We start from the raw sequence: 26004 nt of genomic DNA, 5'->3' as shown, positions 1-26004 counted from the left end.
GTCACATTAGCTAACACCTCAATCACCTCACATGATTATCAATTTATTACGTGGTTCTAGTATTGAGGTAAACATTAACTAAATCTTGGCTTGAAAAAACAAAAGGATAAAATATTTGAGTACGGGGCACCTGGATGGCTCAGTGGGTTAAAGCCTCTGTCTTCAGCTCAGGTCATGATCCCAGGGTCCTGGGATCGACCCCCGTATCGGGCTCTCTGCTCCGAGAACAGCCTGCTTCCTCCTCTCTCTCTGCCTGCCTCTCTGCCTACTTGTGATCTCTGTCTGTCAAATAAATAAAATCTTTAAAAAAATTTTTTTTGAGTACATTCAGGAAAACCCAGATGTCTTCTTTTTTTAAGACTTTATTTTTAAGTCGTCTCTACACCCAACACAGGGCTCAAACCCACAACCCTGAGATCAAGAGTTGTATGCTCTACCGACTGAGCCAGCCAGGTGCCCTCAGATGTTTTAAATTAGAAGACTCACAGATCAGAAAACATATGTTATTTTTTCTTAAAAGGAAATTTTAAAAGACTTTCTTTATTTATTTAAAAAGCTTTTATTATTCACTAGAGAGAGGGTGTGATTGCAGGAGCAAGCAGAGAGGCAGAGGGAGAAGAACAAGCAGACTCCCAGCTAAGCAGAGGGCCTAAGGCAGGGCAACATTCCAGGATCCTGAGATCATGACCCCAGCCAAAGTCCGAGGCTTAACAGAATGTGCTACCCAAGTGCCCCCATTTTATTTATTTTAGAGAAAGAGAGAGAGAACATGAGCTCGGGGCTGGGGGCAGGGGAGGCAGGAGGAAACACAAAGGGGGCCAGAGTGGGAGAGAGATAATCTTTCAACCAGACTCCACACTGAGCGCAGAGGCTCAGCTCTTCAGGGCTCAGATCTTATAACCCATGAGATCATGACCCGAGCCGAAATCACAAGTTGCCTGTTTAACCAAATGAGTCGACCAGGCGCCCCAGCAACTGCTTTCTATAAATTTCTAAAGCAAACTATGCAGGAAATGTTTTCTGTAATTGATACCTGGATAAAAGTTACCATTTTCAATAAATGTGACTGATTATTTTTGTATTCCAAATATACTTTGGTATTGTTAGGTTAAGCTGTTTTAAAAAATTTCCTTCTTTAGGGGTGCCTGGGTGGCTCAGTTGATTGGGCAACTGCCTTCAGCTCGGATCATGATCCTGGAGTCTCGGGACTGAGTCCCACACTGGACTCCCTGCTCGGTGGGGAGTCTGCTTCTCCCTCCGGCCTCTCCCTTCTCATGCTCTCTCATTCCCTCTCTCAAATAAATAAAATCTTTAATAAATACATAGATACATAAATTTCCCTCTTTAAAAAATTTTATTTTGGAGTGCCCGGGTGGCTCAGTTGGTTAAGCGACTGCCTTCGGCTCAGGTCATGATCCTGGAGTCCCAGGATGGAGTCCCACATCAGACTCCCTGCTTGGCAGGAGTCTGTTTCTCCCTCTGATCCTCCCTCTTCTCATGCTCGCTCTCTCTCTCTCTCTCAAATAAATAAAATCTTTAAAAAAATTTATTTTATTTTATTTTCACTTTTTAAGTAAGCTCTACGCCCAACATAGGGCTTGAACTCATACCACTGAGATCAAGAGTTACATGCTCTACCAAGTGAGCCAATCAGGCGCCTCTTAAATCTAGACTTTTTTTTTTTTTTTAAGATTTTATTTATTTGACAGACAGAGATCACAAGTAAGCAGAGAAGTAGGCGGAGAGAGAGGAGGAAGCATCCCAGGACCCTGGGATCATGACCTGAGCCGAAGGCAGAGGCTTAACCCACTGAGCCACCCAGGCGCCCAATCAGGCGCCTCTTAGTTCTTTATTTAAGATCTACAGCTTCACACTAGTCATCTGAAACATGTGTTCAAGGAAACAGAGCAGATAAAATATTCAAGAGGAATTAGTTATTTTTATTATTTTTAAAGATTTTATTTATTTATTTGACAGAGAGAGACACAGTGAGAGAAGGAACACAAGCAGGGGGAGTGGGAGAAGGAGAAGCAGGCTTCCTGCTGAGCAGGGAACCCGATGTGGGGCTTGATCCCAGGACACTGCGATCATGATCTGAGCCTAAGGCAGATGCTTAATGATTGAGCCACCCAGGCACCCCAAGGAATTAGTTATTTTTAAATCTAAGTTTAAGGGGTGCCTGGATGGCTCAGTCAGTGGAACATGTGACTCGATCTCAGGGTTGTAAGGTGGAGCCCCATGTTGGGTATATTTAAAAATAAAATCTTAGGGATGCCTGGGTGGCTCAGTTGGTTAAGCATCTGCCTTTGGCTCAGGTCATGATCCCAGAGCCCTGGGATTGAGTCCCACATTGGGCTCTTTGCTCAGCTGGGAGCCTGCTTCTCCCTCTGCCTGCCACTCCCCCTGCTTGTGCATGTGTGCTCTCTCTCTGACAAATAAATGAAATAAATAAAACAAAATCTTAAAAAAAAAAAAAAGCTAAGTTTAAAACCTAAACATATGAAATGAGTGAGGATAACTATTCAGAAGAGAGAAACAACTGACCTGCTTGAGATGCTGGAGACCTTGCCCATTTCTTTATGCAGTTCAAATGAAACACATGATAACAGCTCTGACAACTCCACACTGGCGCTGTGACACGAACCAATTCACAGCACACCATGCACTCATATTTTTCTGTAGTTAGCTGTTCAATTAGAGAACCTGTTTAAAAAAACCAAACAAACAAATTAATTCAAACACAGAAGAACATTCCTCACTTTAGTCAGCCAAGGATCAGCAAGGCATTTAAGGGAAATCTCCAAACACAAAGGTTTTAAGTATGTCTGATTCTGAGTAAGGTGGTTGTTCAGTGTTTGGGGCGAAGAAGGAACAGGAGTATGCTGAGGAAGAAGACTTAGGAAGTGGACATTCAGGTGGGGATTCGCACAATTGAGGAAACAGTCCCAGGAAACTGCCCAGGAATTGCCCAGAATAGCCAAATGCCCCTTATAACACAGCAAGTTGCTTCTGTTCCTCAGAAGCAACAACTGTAGCACCTTGTCCTACCTCCTATGAATCTGATCCAGATCCATGGAGTCAGGCTGGGAAAAAGCTCATGAAACTGCAGTGGTCAACCGAAAGAAATCTAAGCCTGGATAGGTTCCAACAACCCAGGGTGGTAACCTCTTTTCTAGTAGTTGCCATGAAAGTCTCATCTCAAAAAAAAAAAAAAAAAAAAAAGTCTCATCTCTTCTAGTAGTTGCCGTGGGAAGTCTTTAGTTGATCTACTCAAAAAAGATGTTCTTGGTGTTTACCATAATGCCATGGTAGGGTTATTAGACTGAAGGAGACACAGACCCTGGTTCCAGAAGCCCAGCATCTGGTGAAGGAGATCAGCATCATTAGGAATCCTCCCAGATGGATTCCTTAATACCTTCACCGACTTCCAGATTTTTCCTCAAACACGATCTCAGCACAGCATTTCTAGATCCGAAGTAGAGTCAGGTACTCTCAGATATATGTGTGTGTGTGTGTGTGTGTGTGTTAGAGAGGGAGAGAATTTCTTCTGAGCAGGGAGCCTGACATGGGGCTCAATCCCAGGACCCCAAAATCATGACCTGAGCTAAAGGCAGATGCTTAATTGACTGAGCCACCCAGGCGCCTCTTTCAGTCTATATTTACATCATTTATTTCATAATACTATTTTATTTGTTATTGGGTCCAAATAGGTTTTAAGAATAAACTAACTAACCTTAAATACATCATGCCAAGTACTGTGCTTAAGCACTTTACACATATTTAATTTTCATAACAAGGCTGTAATATAGGTACCATTTTATAGATGAAGAAACTGAGGCTCGAAGTAGTTCAATCACTTACCTAAGGTCACAAAGCTCACATTTTAATCATTTTAGAATATTAGCTTTCCTAAGATTACTTTATGTTTGTCTTATTTAATGGCAAAAGAAATACAAAACACAAGAACTATAAGGTCTGTGAGACAGGGTCAGGGCCTTGTCTGCCTTGCTCACTGTTGTATTTCCCGTGCCTAGCCATTAGCAGGTGCTCAGTAAATATTTATTAAATGAATGGATGAAGAAATAAATGAGTATGATCTCTCTGCCTTTAAAGTTTCAGGCTTCAGTAGTTTCTATCTATTTATTTATTTATTTGACACAGAGAGAAGCAGCATGAGAAGGGGGAGTGGCAGAGGGAGGGGGAGACGCAGGCTCCCCGCTGAGCAGGGAGCCCCATGCAGGACTCGATCCCAGGACCCTGAGATCATGACCTGAGGCCAAGGCAGCCGATTAACGGACTGAGCCACCCAGGTGCCCCAGGCGTCAGTAGTTTCTGAGATAGCTCTTTTGTTCTGACAAAAGCCCAGAATAAAGATTTTGTGTGGTTGATAAAGAGAAATCTAGGGGCGCCTGGGTGGCTCAGTGAGTTAAAGCCTCTGCCTTCGGCTCAGGTCATGATCCCAGGGTCCTGGGATCAAGCCCCGCATGGGGCTCTCTGCTCAGCAGGGAGCCTGCTTCCCTTCCTCTCTCTCTGCCTGCCTCTCTCCTTACTTGTGATCTCTATCTGTCAAATAAATAAATTAAAAAAAAAAAAAAGAGAAATCTACTTGCTTTAAGTAAATGATAAACACATCAAAAAACTGAATTATATTGGGGCGCCTGGGTGGCTCAGTGGGTTAAAGCCTCTGCCTTTGGCTCAGCTCATGATCTCAGGCTCCTGGGATGGAGCCCCGCATCTGGCTCTCTGCTCAGCAGGGAGCCTGCTTCCTCCTCTCTCTCTGCCTGCCTCTCTGCCTATTTGTGATCTCTGTCCGTCAAATAAATAAATAAAATCTTTAAAAAAGAAAAAACTGAATTATATTAAAAAACCTAAAGAACCAGACTTAGATTCTTTCTTAAAAGCAGGGACACCCTACCCTGCATTGGTTAACATCTCTGAATAACAAAGTTAATTACATTCCTATCATTTAGTATGCTACATATGAAAGATTCTGAAGGGGTAAGTTAAGTAAGAGAGAGCTCATTAAAGAGTGAGATTATGAGTGAGTCCTCTATATACAAGAGCCTGACTGTGCAGAGGAACAGTCTGTGAGAATTACATTTGGAATAAATTTTGTAGAAAGTGCCTATTAACTGTTCTAGGACAGAACTGAGTTATAAGTGAAGAACACAAAAAATAAGTGAGGTTGGGAACATACACGAGAACCCTATGATCGACTGTTGTTTTGATTTTTGCCCTGAAGGTTGTCTTTTTATTTTATTGTTTCTCTTATTCATTAAGTTTAAGGCTTGTTAATAAATAATTATTGTTTTATATGTTATGTTTCTAAATCTAGTCACAGTGAAACTGACCACTGGGATGCACATACATATAGCAATGTGGGAACAACTGCCAACTTTGAATAACCCACAAAGCTCTACTAAGCCCTCTCCAAAGGCTGTTTCTCTCACATCCCATTTTGAATCTGACAGTAAATCCTGCTAGCACTATCTTCAGAATTCATCCAGAATCCAACCCCTGCTGCTATTACTATGGCCCAAACCACTATCTATTCACCTGGATTATTAAAATGGCCTCCTAACTGGTCTTCCTACTTCTGCCCTTGCCCTACTTCAGTCTATTCTCACCACAGCAGCAGAGGGAGCCTGTTAAAATGCAAATTAGATAATGCCACTCAAGTCCAGAACTTGCCAAGGGTTCTGACTTCACATGTCTATAAAAGCCAAATCCTCACAACGGCCTTCATCACTTCTGGTCCCCACCTGCTATTTCTCTTTCCCTAAGTCACTACTGTAAGAACACAGTGGCCTCCTTCCTGGTCCCAGACTGGCAGGCAGATTTCTGCCTGAGGGTCTTTACAACTTGTTGCTCCCTCTGCCCAATACTACTCCCTAGACATTGGCATAGCTCAGTCCCTTACCATCTTCAGGTGTTTACTCAAAATGTGATCTTCTCAATGAGAAGACTGGCCTTGGCCATATTTTAAAAAATTGCAACCTGCTCCCTTATCATTCCCTATCACTTTCCCATACTGTATTTTCCTCCACACCACTTGAATCTTATAGATCATTTATTTTCTCCACACCACTTATATATCCTGTCTTATATAGCATATATTTTACTTTTTTCATCTTACTTCCTAACTCTATACATAGAATGTACACTTCTTTTTTATTTTTTAAGAATGTACACTCCTTGATGGCTGAGGTTTTTACCTACAGTGCTGGTTGGGACATAGTGGGTACTCAGTGATACTTGTATGAATGAATGAATGAAAAGAAATAAAAATACAGCAAAAGTTTCCAGAAAGACCTAGGAAGAGAAACAATATAATCCTTTCACCGATAATACTTCAGTTTTATCAAAACATGTGTAACACATGTAAAATATGGTACTGTCCCAGAATAGCTCTGTCCTGGTAAACTATCACATTTCAGGCCCAAGACACTTGTCTGCTGGCTGCCAGCCCTTGCCTGACCACTGGCTTTTCTTCAATCTTAAATTCTCTTCCATTAGGGTTTCTCGATAATTACTCAGTCAGACTATGTCTACTCTATACTTCTACTTTGAAAGCATGTCAGTAAAGAGGGTGATGTGCCCACTGAAATAATCAGAAGAGAACGGAGTGAAGTGTTAACTGACTATAGACTTTCTCAGATGTACCAATAAATAACTGTTAAAAAAAACCCAAAAGCAATACTGCTTTGAAGAATCAAAGAGGACAGTGTGATTAAGTAAAAAAAAAAAAAAAAAAAGGAAAGAAAGAAACAGCCATTTAAAAAAACAGATGTACACTAAAACTAATCTGATATCTGGAATTTAGTTTAAAATCAGCAAAAATAAAAAATAGATAAAAAAATGGGAGACTGTGGGGCGCCTGGGTGGCTCAGTCAGTTGAGTGGCTGCCTTTGGTTCATGTCAGGATCCCAGGGTCCTGGGACCAAGCTCCGCATTAGGCTCCCTGCTTGGCGAGGAGCCTACTTCTCCTTCTCCCTCTGCCTGCCACTCTGCCTATTTGTGCTCTACCTGTCAACTAAATCAATAAAATCTTTAAAAAAAAAAAAAGGGAGACTGTTCAAATATTAATGCTTATCTATTTTTATTGCATATTATATGCTTAGAATAAAGTGCAAGGATTTCTTAATGAGCAGAAAAATATATAACATAAGCAAAAAGATGAACAGTGTTTATATTACATGATTTCAACAATGTAAAACTGAGCATTGGAAAATTCTATAAGAAAATAGAACAAGGGGCGCCTGGGTGGCTCAGTGGGTTAAAGCCGCTGCCTTTGGCTCAGGTCATGATCCCAGCGTCCTGGGATGGAGCCCTGCATCGGGCTCTCTGCTCAGCAGGGAGCCTGCTTCCTCCCTTCTCTCTCTGCCTGCCTCTATGCCTACTTGTGATCTGTCTGTCAAATAAATAATAAAATAAAATCTTTAAAAAAAAAAAAAGAAAATAGAACAAAAGGTTAAAGCTGGTTATATCTGGATGGTGGGACTAAAGGTGAGTTACCTACTAAACTGACTTTATTAAGTTACCTCATTTAACATGAGGCAGCTGTTTTTAAAAAGCTAATACATGGGCTCCATGCTCAGTGCGGAGTTTGCTTGAGATTCTTTCTCCCTCTGCCCCTCTTGGCTATGCACTCTCTCTCTCAAGTAAATAAATAAATCTTTTTTTTTTAAAGATTTTATTGATTTATTTGAGAGACACAGCGAGAGAGAGGGAACACAAGTGGGGGGAGTGGGAGAGGGAAGCAGGCTTCCCATGGAGCAGGGAGCCTGATGTTGGGCTCGATCCCAGGACACTGGGATTATGACCTGAGCCAAAGGCAGCTGCTTAAGGACTGAGCCACCCAGGCGCCCCAAGTAAATAAATCAATCTTAAAAAAAAAAAAAAAAAAAAGCTAATACAATATAAACATGGTAAACATGTTCAAGATGGTTATGCTGAGAGACTCCTGGGTGTCTCAGTTGGTTAAGCATCTGCCTTATGTTCCTGGAGTCCTGGGATCAAGTCCTGCACCTGGCTTCTTGCTCACTAGGGAGCCTGCTTCTCCCTCTGCCTGCCTGTTCTCCCTGCTTGTTCTCTCTCTCTCTGACAAATAAATAAATAAAATCTTAAAAAAAAAAAAAAAGATGGTTTTGTTGAGTATGAAGCATACGTCAGATACCACATTTATTTATGTGAGTCTGAAGCTTATGGCAGAGCTTAGGGACTGGAGGTAAGTTTAGAAGTCAGCATAGCAGAGGCAGTGGCTGAAAGAAATGGAACCAGTTGTAATCTTCCAATGAGACCTTAATCAAGTAAGAAGAACAGAGGGCTAAGATAAAGCCCTAGGAAACACCAACATTTAAGAAAAGGTGGAGGGGCACCTGGGTGGCTCAGTGGGATAAAGCCTCTGCCTTCGGTTCTGGTCATGATCCCAGAGTCCTGGGATCAAGACCCACGTTGGGCTCTCTGCTCGGCAGGCAGCCTGCTTCGCCCTCTCTCTCTACCTGACTCTCTGTCTACTTGTGATCTCTGTGTCAAATAAATAAAATCTTAAAAAAAAAAAAAAAAGAGATGGAGGAAGAGAAACATGAAGGACACAAGCAGGAATAGCCAAGGAGAACAAGGAGGATCAGAAATGTGTAATATCAAGGAATTTCAACATTTCAACATTTCAACAGACTCCTTTGCCTAAAACTCAAAGGGAAGCCCAGGATAAGGACTGAAATACATCTGTCTGATGGGTGTGACAAATAGGAAGGCATTAAAGACTTACCAGTAGCTGTGAGTCAAGTGGTGATGATGGCAGAGGACTGAGAAGTGAACCAAAATAGGGAAAAGGAAATAGAGTGGTGATTCTTGATTAGACTGGAATGGAAGAAAAATGGGGCGGAGCTGGGGGGGGCAGACAGCGAGGGGGGCATATGACAAGGAAAATTTTTTCTTTCAGAGTGTGCGACAGACTTGGGAAGAGAGCTTCAGGCTGAAAACTTGGAATGGTATGTGTGAAAAGGCTGCTGAAAGAAAACAAAGGAGATGTCAGAATGGGTGAAAGAAAAGGAGGATATGCACAGATGTCTCCGAGTTTGCATTAAAGGGAGAAAAAGTTGAGAAAATTATGCCTGATGATCTCCCCTTTGTCTGTGAAGAGGCAAGGAGGTCCATTGAGTTTGAGGGAGACCAATGGCAAGAAGGTCTGAATAAGGCTGGAAAAGATTTGGAGTAGTCTTAGATGAAAATGAGAAGGGCAGCTGACCAAGGTCATATAAGGGGAAATGTGCAGTACTGAAAGTCAACTGAAGTTGGAGAATCACAATCAAAAATGTTTACTGAGAACCTACTGTGTGCCAGGCATTGTTTAAACACTAAGATTACACGGTAAACAAACCAGACAAAAATCTACTGCCCTTAGGAAGTTACTACCTAGTAGGGGAAGGGAAACAATAAATAAATAATGAAAAGTTATTGAAATTATATGAAAAAGCATAACCATAGATATTATGAATTTCAATTCATCATTGAATAGTGGTAAGTGCTACGGAGAAAAATAAACCAGTAAAGGATAGGGAATGCTGGTGGCGGGGGAAATACAAGAGTTCTAAACAGGGTGATCAGGAAGACTTCCCTGAGAGGGGGAGTCTGCAGCAGCACCAAATCTGTACTATCATATGATTTCCTGGAACAGCATTCTGTTAGTCAGATGGAGCAGAAAAGGTAGACTGCAGTATCAACCCAGGGTGGGGATTCTGCCAAATGGCTTGGCAGAAGGATAATACTTTAAAATTACATTAAGGCCCAGCCTGAGGAGGGAATAAAGAATGAGAAACAGCTGATGATACAGTTAGTGGGTGGAACAGACTCAGAGTGCCAGAGGACAAGAGGTTATGGTCAGAAAGTAGTAGTGGGTGTGGAGGGATAATGAAGGTGAAGGTCACTGTGGTTGAGAAGATCAAATAATGTGAGAATGGTATAATCCATATGATCACTAAAGTCTTGCAGAATAATAGCAAGATTTATGGTAAATCAGTGGTTCTCAAATCAGAGTTACTTGGAGGCTTGATAAAAAATAATACTGGGGCACCTGGGTGGCTCAGTGGGTTAAGGCCTCTGCCTTCGGCTCAGGTCATGATCTCAGGGTCCTGGGATCGAGCCCCATATCAGGCTCTCTGCTCAGCAGGGAGCCTGCTTCCTCCTCTCTCTCTGCCTCCTCTCTGCTACCTTGTGATCTCTCTGTCAAATAAATAAATAAAATCTTTGGGGGAAAAAAAAAAAAGGACTACTGGGCCCTACTCCCAGAATTTCTATTTGTTAAGTCTGAGGTGAGGCCCAAGAATATGCTTTTCAGCTGCTGGTCTGGAACTATACTTTGAGAATCACTGTGGAAGAACAAAGATATAGGCAGGAGGCATTAACAAATGACACTAGGGCTGGGAGATTGGAGGCTAAAACATGACAAAGATAAAGAGACGTAGGACGTGATGTAGCCAAAAAGCGATGCACCGGTAGGTTCAAAGGAGCAGGGATTCTGAAACAAGGTAGAAATATAATGGTTCAGAAAGGACACTGGGAGAGGAGCATGCTCTTCCCGTCTTCCTGAAACTAAGGCAAGTGGGATAAAGGAAAAGGGAATGCTCTGAACAGGCTGCAAAGGAAAGGGGTGAACTTAAGAGAAGGCCACAGATTAAAAGCAGGAGCAGAGCAGAAACGGACTAAGGATATAGGGGATCCTGTTAACAGAGAAAGAGGGATCCAGACAGCTTAGGAGAACAGGAGCAGTGCTAGTTTCTCTCAGTATAGAACAAGAGTAAGCAAAGACCACTCTCAAGCAGCCAGGGAGACTTTTATCTGGGGTCACCCTCTCTTTCCATTCTAATCAAGCTTTCACCACCACTACTCCACCAAAACTGCTCTTATCAAGACCAATAACCTTCACACCACCAAATCCAACAATCAGTATGAAGCTGTCCTCTTGCTGGATACATCAGCAGCATTTGGCACAACTGATCCTTCTCCTTGGCACAACTCCCTTCTCCTTGAGCTCTTTTTTTTAGTTTGGTGTTTAAAACATGGTTAACTTCTGGGCACCTGGGTGGCTCAGTGGGTTAGGCCTCTGCCTTTGGCTCGGGTCATGATCTTAGGGTCCTGGGATCGAGGCCCACATCGGGCTCTCTGCTCAGTGGGGAGCCTGCTTCCCCCTCTCTCTCTGCCTGCCTCTCTGCCTACTTGTGATCTCTCTCTCTCTCTCTCTGTCAAATAAATAAATAAAGCCTTTGGGGCGCCTGGGTGGCTCAGTGGGTTAAAGCCTCTGCCTTCGGCTCAGGTCATGATCCCAGGTCCTGGGATCGAGCCCCACATCAGGCCCGCTCAGCGGGGAGCCTGCTTCTCCCTCTCTCTCTGCCTACTTGTGATCTCTGTCAAATAAGTAAATATAAATAAAACCTTTAAAAAAACAAAACAAGGAGCGCCTGGGTGGCTCAGTGGGTTAAAGCCTCTGCCTTCGGCTCAGGTCGTGATTGCAGGGTCCTGGGATTGAGCCCCGAGTCGGGCTCTCTGCTCGGCAGGGAGCCTGCTTCCCCTTCTCTCTTTCTGCCTGCCTCTCTGCCTGCTTGTGATCTCTGTCAAATAAATAAATAAAATCTTAAAAAAAATTAAAAACAAAACAAAACAAAACATGGCTCACTTCTGTGAAGCCTGGGTGGCTTGGTTAAGTGTCTGCCTTCGGCTCCTGTCATGAACCCAGGATCCTGGGGTCAAGCCCCGTATTGGGCTCCCTGCTCAGAGGGCAACCTACCTCTCCCTCTCCCTCTGCCATTCCTCCTGTTTATGTTTTCTCTCTCAAATAATAAATAAGTAAATACTTTAAACAAACAAAAACATGGTTCACTTCCTAGTTCAATTCCTACTCATTCCCCATCTCTTTTGATGGGTCCCTATCTTTTAACCTTGAAACACTGAGGTATAGAAAGGCTCTACCCTCCAACCTTTCTTCTCTAACTACACTCACACCTTAGGTGACCTCTAGTCTGTTAGAGGACTCAGTGCTGTAAGTTCCCAAATTTAAATCTCTAGTCCAGATCTCTGCCTGAATTTTTAACTCCCTAATTCTCTTAATTTTCCAAACAAGAAGTAGACAAAACAAAACATATCCAAAAACATCTTTTCCAACAAGGGAAGACTAAGAAAACCTTTCCAACAATAAGACTAAGAAAGACTGAGAGGAGACCAAGGAGACATGATGGATGACTAATTTCAACATGGTATCCTGGACTGGATGCTGGAATAAAAAAGGATGGTAGTGGAAAAAATGGCAAAATCCAAATGAAGTCTACAGTTTAGTTTATACCAGTGTTAATTAACCAGTGTTAACTTCTTAGTTTTGACCAAGGGCCAGAGTTATATAAGATATTAACCTTAGACAAAGCTGGGTGAAGGATATATGGGAATTCCCAGTACTATCTTTGTAACTTTTCTATAAATCTAAAATTATCTCGATCTAAAGAGTTTTCTAAACAAACAACACCTTTTCTCTCCCAGCAGTTTTACCACTTCAGTATCTGGCAATTCTGGTTTTTTTTTTTTTTTTTTTTTAAGATTTTATTTTTAAAATAATCTGTACAGCTAATGTGGGGCTCGAACCTATAACCCAGAGATCAAGAGTCACATGCTCCATGGACTGAGCCAGTCAGGCGCCCCAGCAATTCTAATTTTACATTACTCAGACACAAAAGCCTTGGCTTGGTCCTTGACCCCTCTCATTCTCTTGCAGCCAACATCTTGTCTATTTGCAAATCCTAGCAGTTTTATCTTCCAAATACATCCAACGTGTAACACTCTTACCTCTTCCAACACTACTATCCTAGTCCAAGTCTCTACCACTAACTATGTGAATTACTGCAACAGCCTCCTAACTTGTCCCCTTGCTTACTTAAGAGCCAATTCTCCAAACAGCAGGCTGAGTGATCGTTTTAGAATGCTAGTAATATCATGTCATCCTTTTTCCCCAAAACCTCTAGCTGCTTCTCATATTCTTAATCAGAACCAAGTCCAAGGGCTTAATGTGACTTCTCTGACCTCCTCTACTGCCTGCCTCTTCCGTTGCTCACAATGTCTCCCCTCGCACCCGAATCTAAACTTGAATCTCCCTCTGCTTGGGTTACTCTTCAGAGAGCCACGTGGTGCGCTGCTGCATTTCCTTCTGGTCTCTATTCAAGTGTCTCCTCAAACAGACGAACCTAGTTCGACAAGTGCTGCTGTTACTGTCCTTTTAACCTGCTTTATATTCTCTTTAGCCTTTACCCATCATCTGGCATATTAAATATTGGTTTAAGAACTTTCTGCCTGCCTTCCCTACCAGAATGTGAATTTCACCAGGACTATACCCCCAGTACTGACAACAGTGCTTGTACATAATATTTATTCAATAAATGTGAATAAAATATTCTCAAAAATATGTGGGTATGTGAGGTCAAGACAGATTTCTTAGGCAGAACTCTAAGATGGCCTCTAAGATTCCCATATGCATACAGGTGTGTGTGCCCTGTATAATCTCCTGCTCTTGAGTGTGGGTGGGGCTGATCTAATCAGGCGAACCCTTTAAAAAGAGTCTAGGGATCAAATATAGAAGTCAGAGAGATCTGAACAATCTGTAACACATGAGTTCTTACAGACCTTGAAAAAGAAAAGTACCATGTTGTGTAGAGGGTCATGTGGTAGGAAATTGCAGGTAACCTCTAAAAGCTGAGTGACTGCCCCCCAGCAATAGCCAGCAAGAATATGGGGGCCTCATTCTACACCCATAAGGAACTATATCTTATCAACAACCAGTGAGAGAAGAGAATCCTATGACTCAAATGAGATTGCCTCCCTGGCCAAATTCTAGTCCTGGGAAGCTCTGAGTAGAGAACTTGGCTAACCCCTAAACAGACTCCTGACCCAAAGAAACTGTGATATAATAAATGTGTTCTCTTAAGCCACTACACTTGTGGCAATTTGTTATAAAGCAAAAGGAAACTATTAACCAGCCTTACAAATTCAAAAACAACTCTAGTATATCATTACTTTGGTTCACATACAAGTTGAGGTCCCAAGAGGAAGAAGTGCCTAATGAAGCAAATGAGAACTGTAAGTATTAAGCCAGTGTGAAAACAGACCCAGGCAGGAGGTAACTTCATGTGTTGGGCTGGGCTATGTACATTGAACCGGAGGGAGACCAGATGGTGAAGGTCCATGAGGAAGAGCTACTGGAATGAAGATGGTTAGCCTAGATGAAATACATACCTAGGGCAGAATGAGAAGTGTCTTCAAATACCACAAAAAAAGTTGATTTGCAATTAGGGGGAGGGAAACTGTGAGGAGAGAGACTGGTTGCTGTGTTGCTTCAGAGGGCAGAACCTGAACTAGGGCATAGAAAGTATTCACTGGAAAGAAGTTTGCAGTTCAATGTAAGGAAGAACTTTCCAAGAGCCAGAGCTGAGTACTTATTATGTTCTAAGAGCTATGTTAAGCAACAGGGATATAAAAATGAGGAAAGAGGGGTGTCCGGGTGCTCGGCTGGTTAAATGTAGGACTCCTGATTTTGGATCAGGTCATGATCTTGGGGTCATGAGATCAAGCCCCGCATTGGGTTCTGTGCTCAGCTGGGAGTCTGCTTGGGATTCTCTCCCTCTACCTCTCTCTGCCCTCTCCTGATGCTGGTGTGACAGATGGACTAAGAGAAAGAAACTGAAGATGGCAAGAGTGGTCAGGACCTCCTGCAGATAAGCAGACAAGAGACAAGTTCCTTGCAGGCTGGAATGAGGAGAGGTAGTGGAGATGTCATCATCCCCTACTTGTGCTTTCATGATCAAAAATAAAAAATCTTCTAACCAAACATCTGTAAGACCCATATCTGCATTTTAAAAAACCCTTACTAAATTTCTTGTCTGTTAAGAAAAAAAGTTCCCTATTTGTATTTGCTTATGATATATATAAACTAAGTGGTTACCTACTGGGGTGGGGAGCAAGTGGTGGCAGGACCCAGGCAGATGATGAACAAGGATAGAAAGAGCTGTTTCACTGTGATTTCCGGTTTCTCAACTGTGTGAATTTATTATCTATTAAAAAGAAAACAAAACAAAACATTTCTACCCCCTAGATAGATTTACCTGTGTGTGTTTCCACATTCTTTAGCACATGGTTCTGTTTGCCTCGGGGGAAAGATGTTACTTGAGGATCCTGCCTCCTTACAGCACATTTTTCTGGGTCAACCCTTCTGGAAGACTTGTTGACGACTGCCAAGTTCCCATTGTCACAGGCAGATTTTGCTGGTCTTTCATTAGGATTATCCTTTGGAATGGGGGCCATGTTGTTCCTCGGTCCAGCATTTGTAAGTCGTTGGCCCTCTTGTTTTGGTGGATTCCTGCCTGGTCGTGGCCTGGCCCCTTCCACTTCCCAGGGAGGCCTTTTCTGTGGGTATCTTCTCTGCTCGTTGCGTCTGGCTGCATACCCATCCAATACTCCTTTTTTAAAGGATGTATCCAAAGAGTCAGGGTGCATAACCCCCACAGGTTTGGTATTTTCAGGTCCAGCATCTTCAGATTTTGGAGTCATTCTGTTACCCCACTCACATTTGAGTTTTCCCTTGACTTTTGGTCCTCTACCATAGCTGTACACAAATTGGGCTGCTTTTTTGGGTTTTGCTCCCCTGGGATCTGCACCAACAATTTCCTTCTCATTCTCAGAAGGGCTGTGTTCTCTGGGGTTTGTCCCACTCTCTGACCTACCCACACTTTCTAAGCCAGCTGCATCTGAGGTCTGGTCAGTGAGATTCTGTACTTTCTTGACTTTGATATGCTGTTTTTCACTCCTCAATTTCTGCCAAGGCTGGTTCTGAAGGCCATGGTTCTTGAGTGATTTGTTAGAAGCAGAGGACTGAAAAGAAATCTGTTGACTTTTAGGTTTGCTTCCCAAAGGGTAGCCATGCTGATGAACAGCAGAGATGTCATCATAAGGGACTTGCCTGGAAAGGTGACAGGGAGGTGGTGAACTATAATTTCTTCTACCAATCCTATTAGAATCTAGTCTCCTTTGACTCCCACAACTTAGACCAGAATTTTTTCTCTCCTGAGGAATAAACTCAGCAGCATCCGTGTTGAATTTAAAAGTACCTAGGACATAAGAAAATAGACATGCCAGTAAAGAAATTAATCATCACCCATGAAGCCCAGAAGACTTTAAGTCATTATTTTCCTAAAGACTTGTATAAATACAACAGGCTCTTAGTGAGGCCCATGTTTCCTGTGAATATGATGGGTTCAAGATGCTTGTGAAACGCTGACCATTCCATGTCCAGTAACGTCACCAATAGCCACTGCTAAGAACTACTAAGTAAAACTGCTCACCTGGGTGACCAAGCATTATTATTATTATTATTATTATTATCATTTTAAATGTAAGTTCCATGCCCTATATGGGGCTTGAAATCACAACTGCAAGATCCAGAGTCGCATGCTGTGCCAACTGAGCCAGTAAGGCAGCCTGATCAGGCATGATTTATGTATCTACTTACTTTATCAAAAAATTTCAAGTCAGGGGTGCCTGGGTGGCTCAGTGGGTTAAACCACTGCCTTTGGCTCAGGTCATGATCTCAGGGTTCTGGGATCGAGTCCCGCATCAGGCTCTCTGCTCAGCAGGGAGCCTGCTTCCCTCTCTCTCTCTGCCTGCCTCTCTGTCTACTTGTGATCTCTCTCTGTCAAATAAATAAATAAAATCTTTTAAAAAAAAATTTCAAGTCAGCAAACAATTTGGGGGTGAGAATCAATAAGCAGATTCCATGTGCTTTCAAAACTCTTAAGGTAGCATTGCATAATATCAAGTAAACAGGTTTTGGAGTCAGCCAAAATCAGTTTGAAGTCTGGCTCTCCAATTTAGGATAGGAGCTTAGGAATATCACTTGATTGCTTTTAGCCTTCATTTCCTCATCCTTGACAGAAGATGATACTATTTCAAAGGGCTATTGTGAAGTTTAAGTAAGACTTCATATAGATAGTACTTAACATAATGAGTATATTAGTTCCCATCTCTTCCCCCAACCCAGGAATATATTTTAGGTTTTCCATATATAACCTTTATAATATAGTCCAGAATCCAAGTCTCAAAAATTAAGTATATGCCTCTTCAACCCACTCATTTCCTTCCCCCCATGTGATTTTTTTTCCCTGAAGCCCAAAGAGTAAATGATTTGCCTAAGGACACAACACTAGTTAGTAGAAAAGTCAGAATTATATATAACATATGGATTATACAGTTGACCTCTGAACAACACAAGTTTTGAACTATACAAGTCCACTTATATGTCCATTTTTTACAGTACTGTAAACATATTTTCTCTTCCTTATGATTTTCTTTTTTCCTTATGATTTTCTTGATAACATTTTCTTTATTCTAGCTTACTTTATTGTAAGAGTACAGTATATAATGCATATATCATGCAAAATATGTGTTACTTGACTGTTTATGTTACTGGTAAGGTTTCTAGTCAACAGTAGGCTGTTACTTGTTAAGTTTCTGGGGAATCATAAATCATCACGCAATGTTTAAGGGTCAACTACACTATGAATCAGTGGGGCTTGGAAGACATGGGTTTATGACCCTGCCATCACTTGTGTCTTTATGCAAATGACTTAAACCAAAGTTTCTTATAAGGAATGGAGAAAGTAACAATCCCTACATCAGAGAGTTGCTATGAAGAATAAAGCAAATTAGTAACATACATAAAGTGGTTAAAGTGGTGCTTTATTCTTGCAGTTAGGACTACAGACTATCTAAAACACACAGACCTGACCTCAGATGGGTGCAGTTCAGAGTGTGGGTTTCAGGTTTAATAATAAATGCTAACATTTATTAGTAATTAACATGTGCCAGGCACTATTCTGAATACTTTGCATCTGTTAACCTATTTAATCCTTACATTCCTGACGAGAAAGGTGACACTGAGAAATTTACTTGCCAAAGGCCACAGAGGTGTTCCAAAGCAGACTCAGGATTCCACCCCAGGCTACATGGCCCTAGGGACCACACTCTTACACAGCACTATCAGAGGCTGGGAGTTGGGCACCATAGAAACATATTCTGAAGAACTGAACGAGATCATAAAGGTCATATGGTAACTCTCACTCAATTCAGGATTTGTCCTGAAAGCATTCACACAGGCAATTCTGGGGATTGGGTGGAAAGCCTTACAAAACAAAGAGGATTATAAAGATTCAGAAGGTGGCAAAGGAGATGTTCCAGAAACATAACAGAGAACATAAAGGTGGGAATGGGTAGATTAGATCAAGTGGGTGTCGTATAGTCTGCTCCTTCTTGAAGAAACAAAGTTGGAAAGAGGCAGAAGAAAAGTCAGTTAGGTTGTCCGAATAGCCTAGCAAAGGATGGGAAGAATGTGTTTCATGCTAAGCAAGAAGTAAGGAGTCGATGCAACTAGAGAGTCTAAACAGGACAGCACTATTCAAACATAGTATGGTTCCATTAGACATGAGGTAGTTGGTAATGCCTTCAGAAAGACCCTTGAGAGATAGGAGGAAGGGAAAAAGGGCACATAAATCAGGAATCTGCACCTGAGACACAAAGATGTGAGATACCTTCTTTTTCTCCTCAGTATTTTAAGTAGCTGGAAGTTACTCAGTAAATAAGATATAAGGGGTACCCTAGATCGAAGATAACACAGCAGCACAGTAAGTGTCCAACAGGTGAGAGGAGAAGAATAAGGGGGAAATCCAAGACATTATGAAGTCAAGAAACGAAGATGGCATTGGAGAATCTGCCCATGGGCCGAAAGATATACCTGAACCTGTTACTGAGGACAGGACTGGGCAAGAGAACTAAACCCTGAGTGGAGATGGAGGTGTGGGCTAAAGATGCTGCTGAAGTAAGATCATGGAATAGGAACCAAGGCAAAAGCAAACTAAGGGGGACATCTGGGTGGCTCAGTTGGTTAAGTTTCTGCCTTCAGTTCAGGTAGTGATCCCAGGATCCTGGGATTGAGTCCCTCGTGGGGCTCCCTGCTCAGAGGGGAGCCTGCTTCTCCCTCTGCCTGCTGCTCCTCCCACTTGTGCTCACTCTCTCACTTTTGCTCTCTCTCTGACAAATAAGTAAATAAAATCTTTAAAAAAGAAAAGAAAAAAGTAAACTAAGGAACAGGAGAGGGAGTGGAGAGGTCTCTGGACTAGGGAAATATGCCATAGCAGATGGGGGAGGTAGTCGGAACGTGGGGCACAACAAGGAAGGCCAAAACTATACCTCACAACTGGCCTCACCCAATCCCGCCTCAAACACTGAAGGGTGTAGAAATGTGCCAGAAGTGAGCCTGAGGATGGGAAGATCAATGGATCCAGTTTAAAAGATCTGGGGGGAAAAATGGGTGGGAGAATAACAAAATACCACACTAACCTAAAAGGTTCCCATCCCGCAAGATTTAAAACTTAAATGAGAACTAGGGTTTGGCGAATGCAACTTTTCTGACCAAGACCCAAAGTAACAAGTACATTTTAGTGGCCACCCAGTACACAGACATACATATACTCTTCTTGGTGCCCCAACACTGGTAAGTGGCAGAACTAAGACTAAAATCAATGTTTACAAACCACATGCTGCAAACTGCTGTCCTGTTTTTCCAGAAAGAGTGGGTCCTGAAATGAAATCAATGTAGTGGCTGTGACAAGTACTTCTTCAAAGAAAACAGAAAATAGAGTGTATTGCAATTAGTAAGAAAAAGCATTACTTCCTAAAATTTTCGGTTCTTTTTTGTATTATACACATAGGTGCACTAAATTAGATGTAAATGTTTCTTTTTGGAGTCTGCCCAAAAGTTTGGAGAACAAAGACCTAAAGTACACCTTGAAGGAAATGGAAATGGACGCTACATGAACAGCCAAATGAAGCTGTTCTACACATAGAACCAACCCCAAGATAAGTGAGCTAACAATTACGGAACAGGTACGGTACAGGTCGGGAGCCTTGACAGGAATTGACTTATTTACCCCCAGCCGATGGATGAGGAAACTGAGACTCAGCCACACTGCGTGGCAGTCTGAGAATGGAAACCACTGGTGGTCGGCTCGCGCTCGCTCTGCTGCCCCAGGACGCGCCAACCCGCCACGCATCGAGAGCCCGCCACCGTCACGGGCGGTGACTCGGCCGACGCCCGCCTGTTGGAAATTAGTGCGGCCTCTGCCCCAGTAGAGCCGGGCTGAAGGCGGGACGCCCACATCGATTCACTGGCGCCGGGACGAACCCGCTCTCCCTGGAAACCCAGCTGCGGGGCTTCCCAACCCAGTGGAGGACGGTCGAGGTCTCGGTACCGACGACGCGCGTGGCTTGGCCCTTCCGAGCCACTATCCCGAGCCCTGGTTCCCACTATCCCGACCGCCACTCTCGCGGTATGAATGGCCCGAGCCCTAGGACTCGCACTGACCCAACTTCCGCTCCCCGAGAGGGGCCCAGTCCCGCGCGGGCCGGGACAGTACCTGAGACAGGGGGCGCCTCCGCCATCCCGTGCCGCAACACCTAAAGCGAGCCCTGCAACCTAGAGAGGGCTGTCACCCGGTCACGTGTCTTTGACTTCCGGCGCCGCAAGAATATTCGCATCTGCGCGCGGGATTGATGGCCACGGAGGTTGCGCGGCCTAACTGAACTGGGAGGTGCGTCCGTGACGTCAGACAAGCGCCAGGCGTCGGCCTGGAGGAGGAGATTAAAGGCTGGCTGTAGGTGGGGAGGATCACGTTTGTGTGCTGGCAGGAATTTGCGTAGTCATTGTTTTTCGGTTTGAGATTCACGGTGTTTTTTTGCTACTGTGCCCTTTTGTCCTGGCACCCAACTAACTTCACCTGGCCTTCCTCAGTTAACTCAGACGTCACTTTCTACCTGGAGTAGGTTGGCTTTGGGGTTAAAAAACAACAAAAAACCCCGCTAAGTAGTCAAAAGGGAAGCTGAGTGAAAATACGCGCAAAGCAAACAAACAAAAAAACCCGATAAAGGGCTAATATACGGAGAATGCTTAAAAATCAGAAAACGATAGGTCAAAAGAACCTAAAACCCCACAAAAAAACCCGATTAACCATGGATTAGAAAGGGTAAAGAACTTGAACGGGCAGATGACAATAAAATACAGATGGATACTGAACTTGTGGGGGAAACTTTGGAGGCACCAATAATTTCTAAAGTAAAATTTTAGGGGCGTCTGGGTGGCTAAGTTGGTTAAGCGTCTGCCTTGCCTCACGCTCGCTGCGCAGCAGGGATTCTCCCTCTTCCTCTGTCTCCTCCCCCCAACCCCATGTTCTCTCTCTTAAATAAATAATAAAATAAGATCTTTAAGAAAAAGCAACAAAATTTTATTTGACAGAGAGATGCCGAGAGAAGGAACACAAGTAGAAGGGAGTGGGAGAGGGAGAAGCAGGCCTCCTGCTGACCAGAGAGCCCGATGTGGGATTGGATTCCAGGACTCCGGGATTGAGACCTGAGCTAAAAGCAGCAGGCACCTCAAAAGTAACAAAATTTTAAATGAATGTATGTCGTTTGTTATCGCATTACTAAACAGAGCACAACATGTAAGGTGAAGCATGTGTATTTGTAACCTAATTCACTGGTCCAGGCTTCCCCCAAAATACGAAGTAGATTCATTTATTCATATGTGTTTTAATGCATACTCTCCTAGGCATTGCTTTAAGTGCTGGAAGTAAATGGTGAAAAAGACAAACATGGTCCCCACCCTCATGAAGTGGATTGTCTAATAGAGGAGATTAAGAACTAAGTAATTAATATTTACAAATTAACACTTTTTAAATAATTTCAAATTATGTTAGCATTGTGAAAGAAATAACATAAATCATTAATTTTTACAGATCAGTTCACCAAACAAACCAACCAACCAACCAATTATACAGTAACCTTTAGAAATTACCAGATGTTGGGGTGCCTGGGTGGCTCAGTGGGTTAAGCCTCTGCCTTCGGCTCAGGTCATGATCCCAGGGTCCTGGGATCAAGCCCCACATCAGGCTCTCTGCTCCTCCAGGAGCCTGCTTCCTCCTCTCTCTCTGCCTGCCTCTCTGCCTACTTGTGAGCTCTGTCTGTCAAATAAATAAATAAAATCTTGAAAAAAAAAAAAAAAAGAAATTACCAGATCTATCAGTCTGGGTCCAATCAGGTGAGAGGAACCACACAGTCATTGAACAGATAAGATTTTATTTATTTAAAGACTTACTAACTATAACAGAGAATTGGAGTAATAAGGTATTGACTAGGGGCGCCTGGGTGGCTCAGTGGGTTAAAGCCTCTGCCTTCGGCTCAGGTCATGATCCCAGGGTCCTGGGATCGAGCCCCACATTGGGCTCTCTGTTTGGCAGGGAGCGTGCTTCCTCCTCTCTCTGCCTGACTCTCCGCCTACTTGTAATAATCTCTGTCAAATAAATAAATAAAATCTTTTTTAAAAAATAAGGAATTGACTAATAAAAAAGTAAAAAGAACTTAAATAAAATAGGATTAGCAATATAAGGAACAGCCACTATACCTCTATGGTTAAGGTAAACTGTCTAATGAAGATCACCCCAGAGCTGAAGTACAGACCTTGTCAGAGAGCATGTGGTCCTGGCTCACTAGATGGCAGGGAAGTGGCTGTGGTGCTGCAGTAGCAGAAGCTGTCAGAAATCTACACTGTAGATTTCTGTAGGGGAAAGTCATTCTTGGGGAGGTGTCTCAAAAGAGGCACTCTACTACAAACCACCTGAGAGGGTGCCAAGAGAAGTTTCTGGCCTTTTGCCACCATAAACTGAAAAGGCCAGGTGCTGAAGAAGCCCTGTAAGTTGCAGGAGCCAGATACTGGAAAAACTGCCCACAGCCCAAAAGCTTGCCTAACTTAAACACTAGAAACAGGGAACAAAACCTTTTCCTCCTGCAATATTTCTCTGGTGCCCTCTACTGACAAATCTTAATATCTGCCAGCTGGTAAAGGATAAATTAAAAGGGTGCTAATCATTTCACAGAGCGGGCAAAAAGCATAAATTTGGAACGGAATGGCAATATTCATAACTGGAATACTAGGGAATCTTCTCATTATTTTTAAAACAGATAAAAACTGGAAGTGAACATTTATCCTGTCTTTCCTATACAAACAGTACTTCATACAATATACCAAAACTTATGATATACTTGCATTGAAAAACAAGCGCAGGGGCTCCCCTGGCGCCGGAATTTCTGACCAGTGTGCCCATTTTGGCTTCTCGACCTTGGGCTGCTATGGCTGGTCACTGTCTGCAGCCATTCCGTGCGGCCATGTCTGTGCCTACACCAAAGCTGCTGAGGGTCCTCACGGGCTTCACCTAGTGGCTCCCCTACAGCAAGCCCAGATCCATTCCAAGCCACTGCGGGAGGAGCTCGGGACCATGGATGTCGCCATTGGGATCACTGCCTGCTTCCTTTTTCGTCCTGCCATCAGGCTGTGTCCTGTCACATCTGGAGTGCTATAAGAAGCAGGAGTTAATGGGGGTGTCCTGTCCCTCACCCTGTGACCTGACCACCCCTGCCCTCTCCTGATCATGTCTACTGCATTCCTGGCCAGCCATCCCTGGATCATGTCTTTCAATTACAGTGACCTCTTCTGCAATCATGAACTCTCAATTTCTCCATGGTCACATCATCAGACCACATATATTGGTGTATAAGGCCCTACTCGTTAGGGCTCTCCTTGTAACAATAAAGTCTACTTTTTAAAGATTTTATTTTTATTTATTTGACAGAAAGAGACACAGCAAGAGAGGGAACACAGGGAGTGGGAGAGGAAGAAGCAGGCTTCTCACCAAGCAGGGAGCCCAGTGCAGGGCTTGATCCAGGACCCTGGGATCATGACTTGAGCCGAAGGCAGCTGCTTAATGATTGAGCCACCCTGGCACCCCAATAAAGTCTATTTAAACCAAGGGAAACAAGGGCAAAAATGAACTATTGGGACTTCATCAAGATAAAACCTTTTGCATAGCAAAGGAAACAGTCAACAAAACCAAAAGACAACTGACAGAATGGGAGAAGATATTTGCAAATGACATATCAGATAAAGGGCTAATATCCAAAATCTATAAAGAACTTATCAAACTCAACACCCAAAGAACAAATAATCCAATCAAGAAATGGGCAGAAGACATGAACAGACATTTCTGCAAAGAAGACATCTGCTCAACATCACTTGGCATCAGGGGAATACAAATCAAAACCACAGTGAGATACCACCTCGCACCAGTCAGAATGGCTAAAATTAACAAGTCAGGAAATGACAGGTGTTGGTGAGGTTGTGGAGAAGGGGAGCCCTCCTACGCTGTTGGTGGGAATGCAAGCTGGTGCAGCCACTCTGGAAAACAGTATGGAGTTTCCTCAAAAAGCTGAAAATAGAGTTAGCTATGACCCAGCAATTGCTCTACTGGGTACTTACCCTAAAGATACAAATGCAGTGATCTGAAGGGGTACGTGCACCCCAATGTTTATAGCAGCAATGTCCACAATAGCCAAACAACAGAAAGAGCCTGGATGTCCATCAACAGATGAATGGATAAAGAACATGTGAAAAAAAATACACACGCGCGCACACACACACACACACACACACACACAATGGAATATTATGCAGCTATAAAAAACACAAAATCTTGCAATTTGCAATGATGTGGATGGAACTAGAGGGTATTATGCTAAGCGAAATAAGTTAATCAGAGAAAGACAATTATCATATGATCTCACTGATATCAGGAATTTGAGAAACAAGACAGAGGATCATAGGGGAAGGAGGGAAAAATGAAACAAGATGAAACCAGAGTGAGAGACAAACCATATGAGACTCTAAATCTCAGGAAACAAACTGAGGGTTGATGGAGGGGAGGAAGGTAGGAGGGATGGGATGGCTGGGCTATAGACATTGGGGAGGTTATGTGCTACGATGAGTGCTATGAATTGTTTAAGACTGATGAATCACAGACCTGCATGCTTGAAACAAATAATACATTATATGTTAATTAGAAAAAGGAAATGAAAAAAAAAAAGTCTATTTAAACCTTAAAAAGAAAAAAAGTCCAGAGGTGCCTGAGTAGCACAGTTGCTTAAGCACCCAGCTCTTGATTTCAGCTCAGGTCATGATCTCAAGGTTGTGAAACTGAGCCCATCATCAGGCTCCACACCCACCAGGGAGTCTGCTTAAGATTCTTTCTCCCTCTCCCTCTGTACCCCTCCATAATAAATAAGTCTTTAAAACAAATAAAAATGAAGTCCAGACACTGTAATATTATTCACTACTAAGAAGAAATGAGCTGTCAAGCCATGAATAACACATGGAGGAAATATAAATGCATATTACTAAGTGAAAGAAACCAATCTGAAAAGGCTATATTATATATGACTCCAATGATATAACATTGTGGAAAAGGCAAACCATGGACACAGGACATAGTAAAAAGCTCAGTGGCTTCCAGGACTCAGGGGGAAGGGAAGGATGAATGGGCAGAGCACAGAGGATTTTGGGGGCAGTGAAACTATTCTTTATGATACAATGGTGGTTACATTGTCAAAATCTATAGAATGTACACCAAAAGTAAACTCTATGTAAACTATGGACTTTGGGTGATACTAAAGTGTCAGTGTAGGCTCATGGATTGTAACAAACGTACCACTGTGGTGAGGGATGTCTATAGTGGGGGAGGTTGTGCGTGTGTGGGGACACGGCATATCAATAGCTTAACTTTCTACCTTAAGAAAGTAGAAAAAAGGGGCGCCTGGGTGGCTCAGTGGGTTAAAACCTCTGTCTTCGGCTCGGGTCATGATCCCACGGTCCTGGGATCGAGCCCCGCATCGGGCTCTCTGCTCAGCAGGGAGCCTGCTTCCCTCTCTCTCTCTCTGCCTGACTCTCTGCTTGCTTGTGATCTCTGTCTGTCAAATAAATAAATAAAATCTTAAAAAAAAAAAAAAGAAAGTAGAAAAAGAACAAACAAAACCAAAACAAGT

The 26004-nt window shown here is 43.0% G+C and overlaps 1 protein-coding gene across 3 annotated transcripts in view; it reads right to left on the bottom strand.

The window, feature by feature from the left end:
- Positions 1-20609, bottom strand: part of NFX1 (nuclear transcription factor, X-box binding 1) — an 83474-nt gene extending 62865 nt beyond the window's left edge. For 2 of the 3 annotated variants that reach the window (XM_080820533.1, XM_080820534.1), the window contains exons 1-3: positions 20499-20570; positions 15138-16139; positions 2545-2703 (exon numbers count right to left, since the gene is read on the bottom strand). In XM_080820533.1, the coding sequence (XP_080676659.1) occupies positions 2545-2703; positions 15138-16139; positions 20499-20523 (1186 nt within the window). In that variant the 5' untranslated portion in view covers positions 20524-20570. Of the gene's footprint in view, positions 1-2544; positions 2704-15137; positions 16140-20498 lie in introns of all 3 variants that reach the window. The other variant, XM_080820535.1, reaches the window with a different exon arrangement.
- Between the last annotated feature and the right edge of the window lie 5395 nt (positions 20610-26004).

Source organism: Martes martes (genome assembly GCF_963455335.1).
Source record: "Martes martes genome assembly, chromosome: 12".
NCBI classification, from domain to species: domain Eukaryota; kingdom Metazoa; phylum Chordata; class Mammalia; order Carnivora; family Mustelidae; genus Martes; species Martes martes.
Note: the sequence above shows the minus strand (reverse complement) of the source record. Positions and strands in the feature narration are given on the sequence as shown.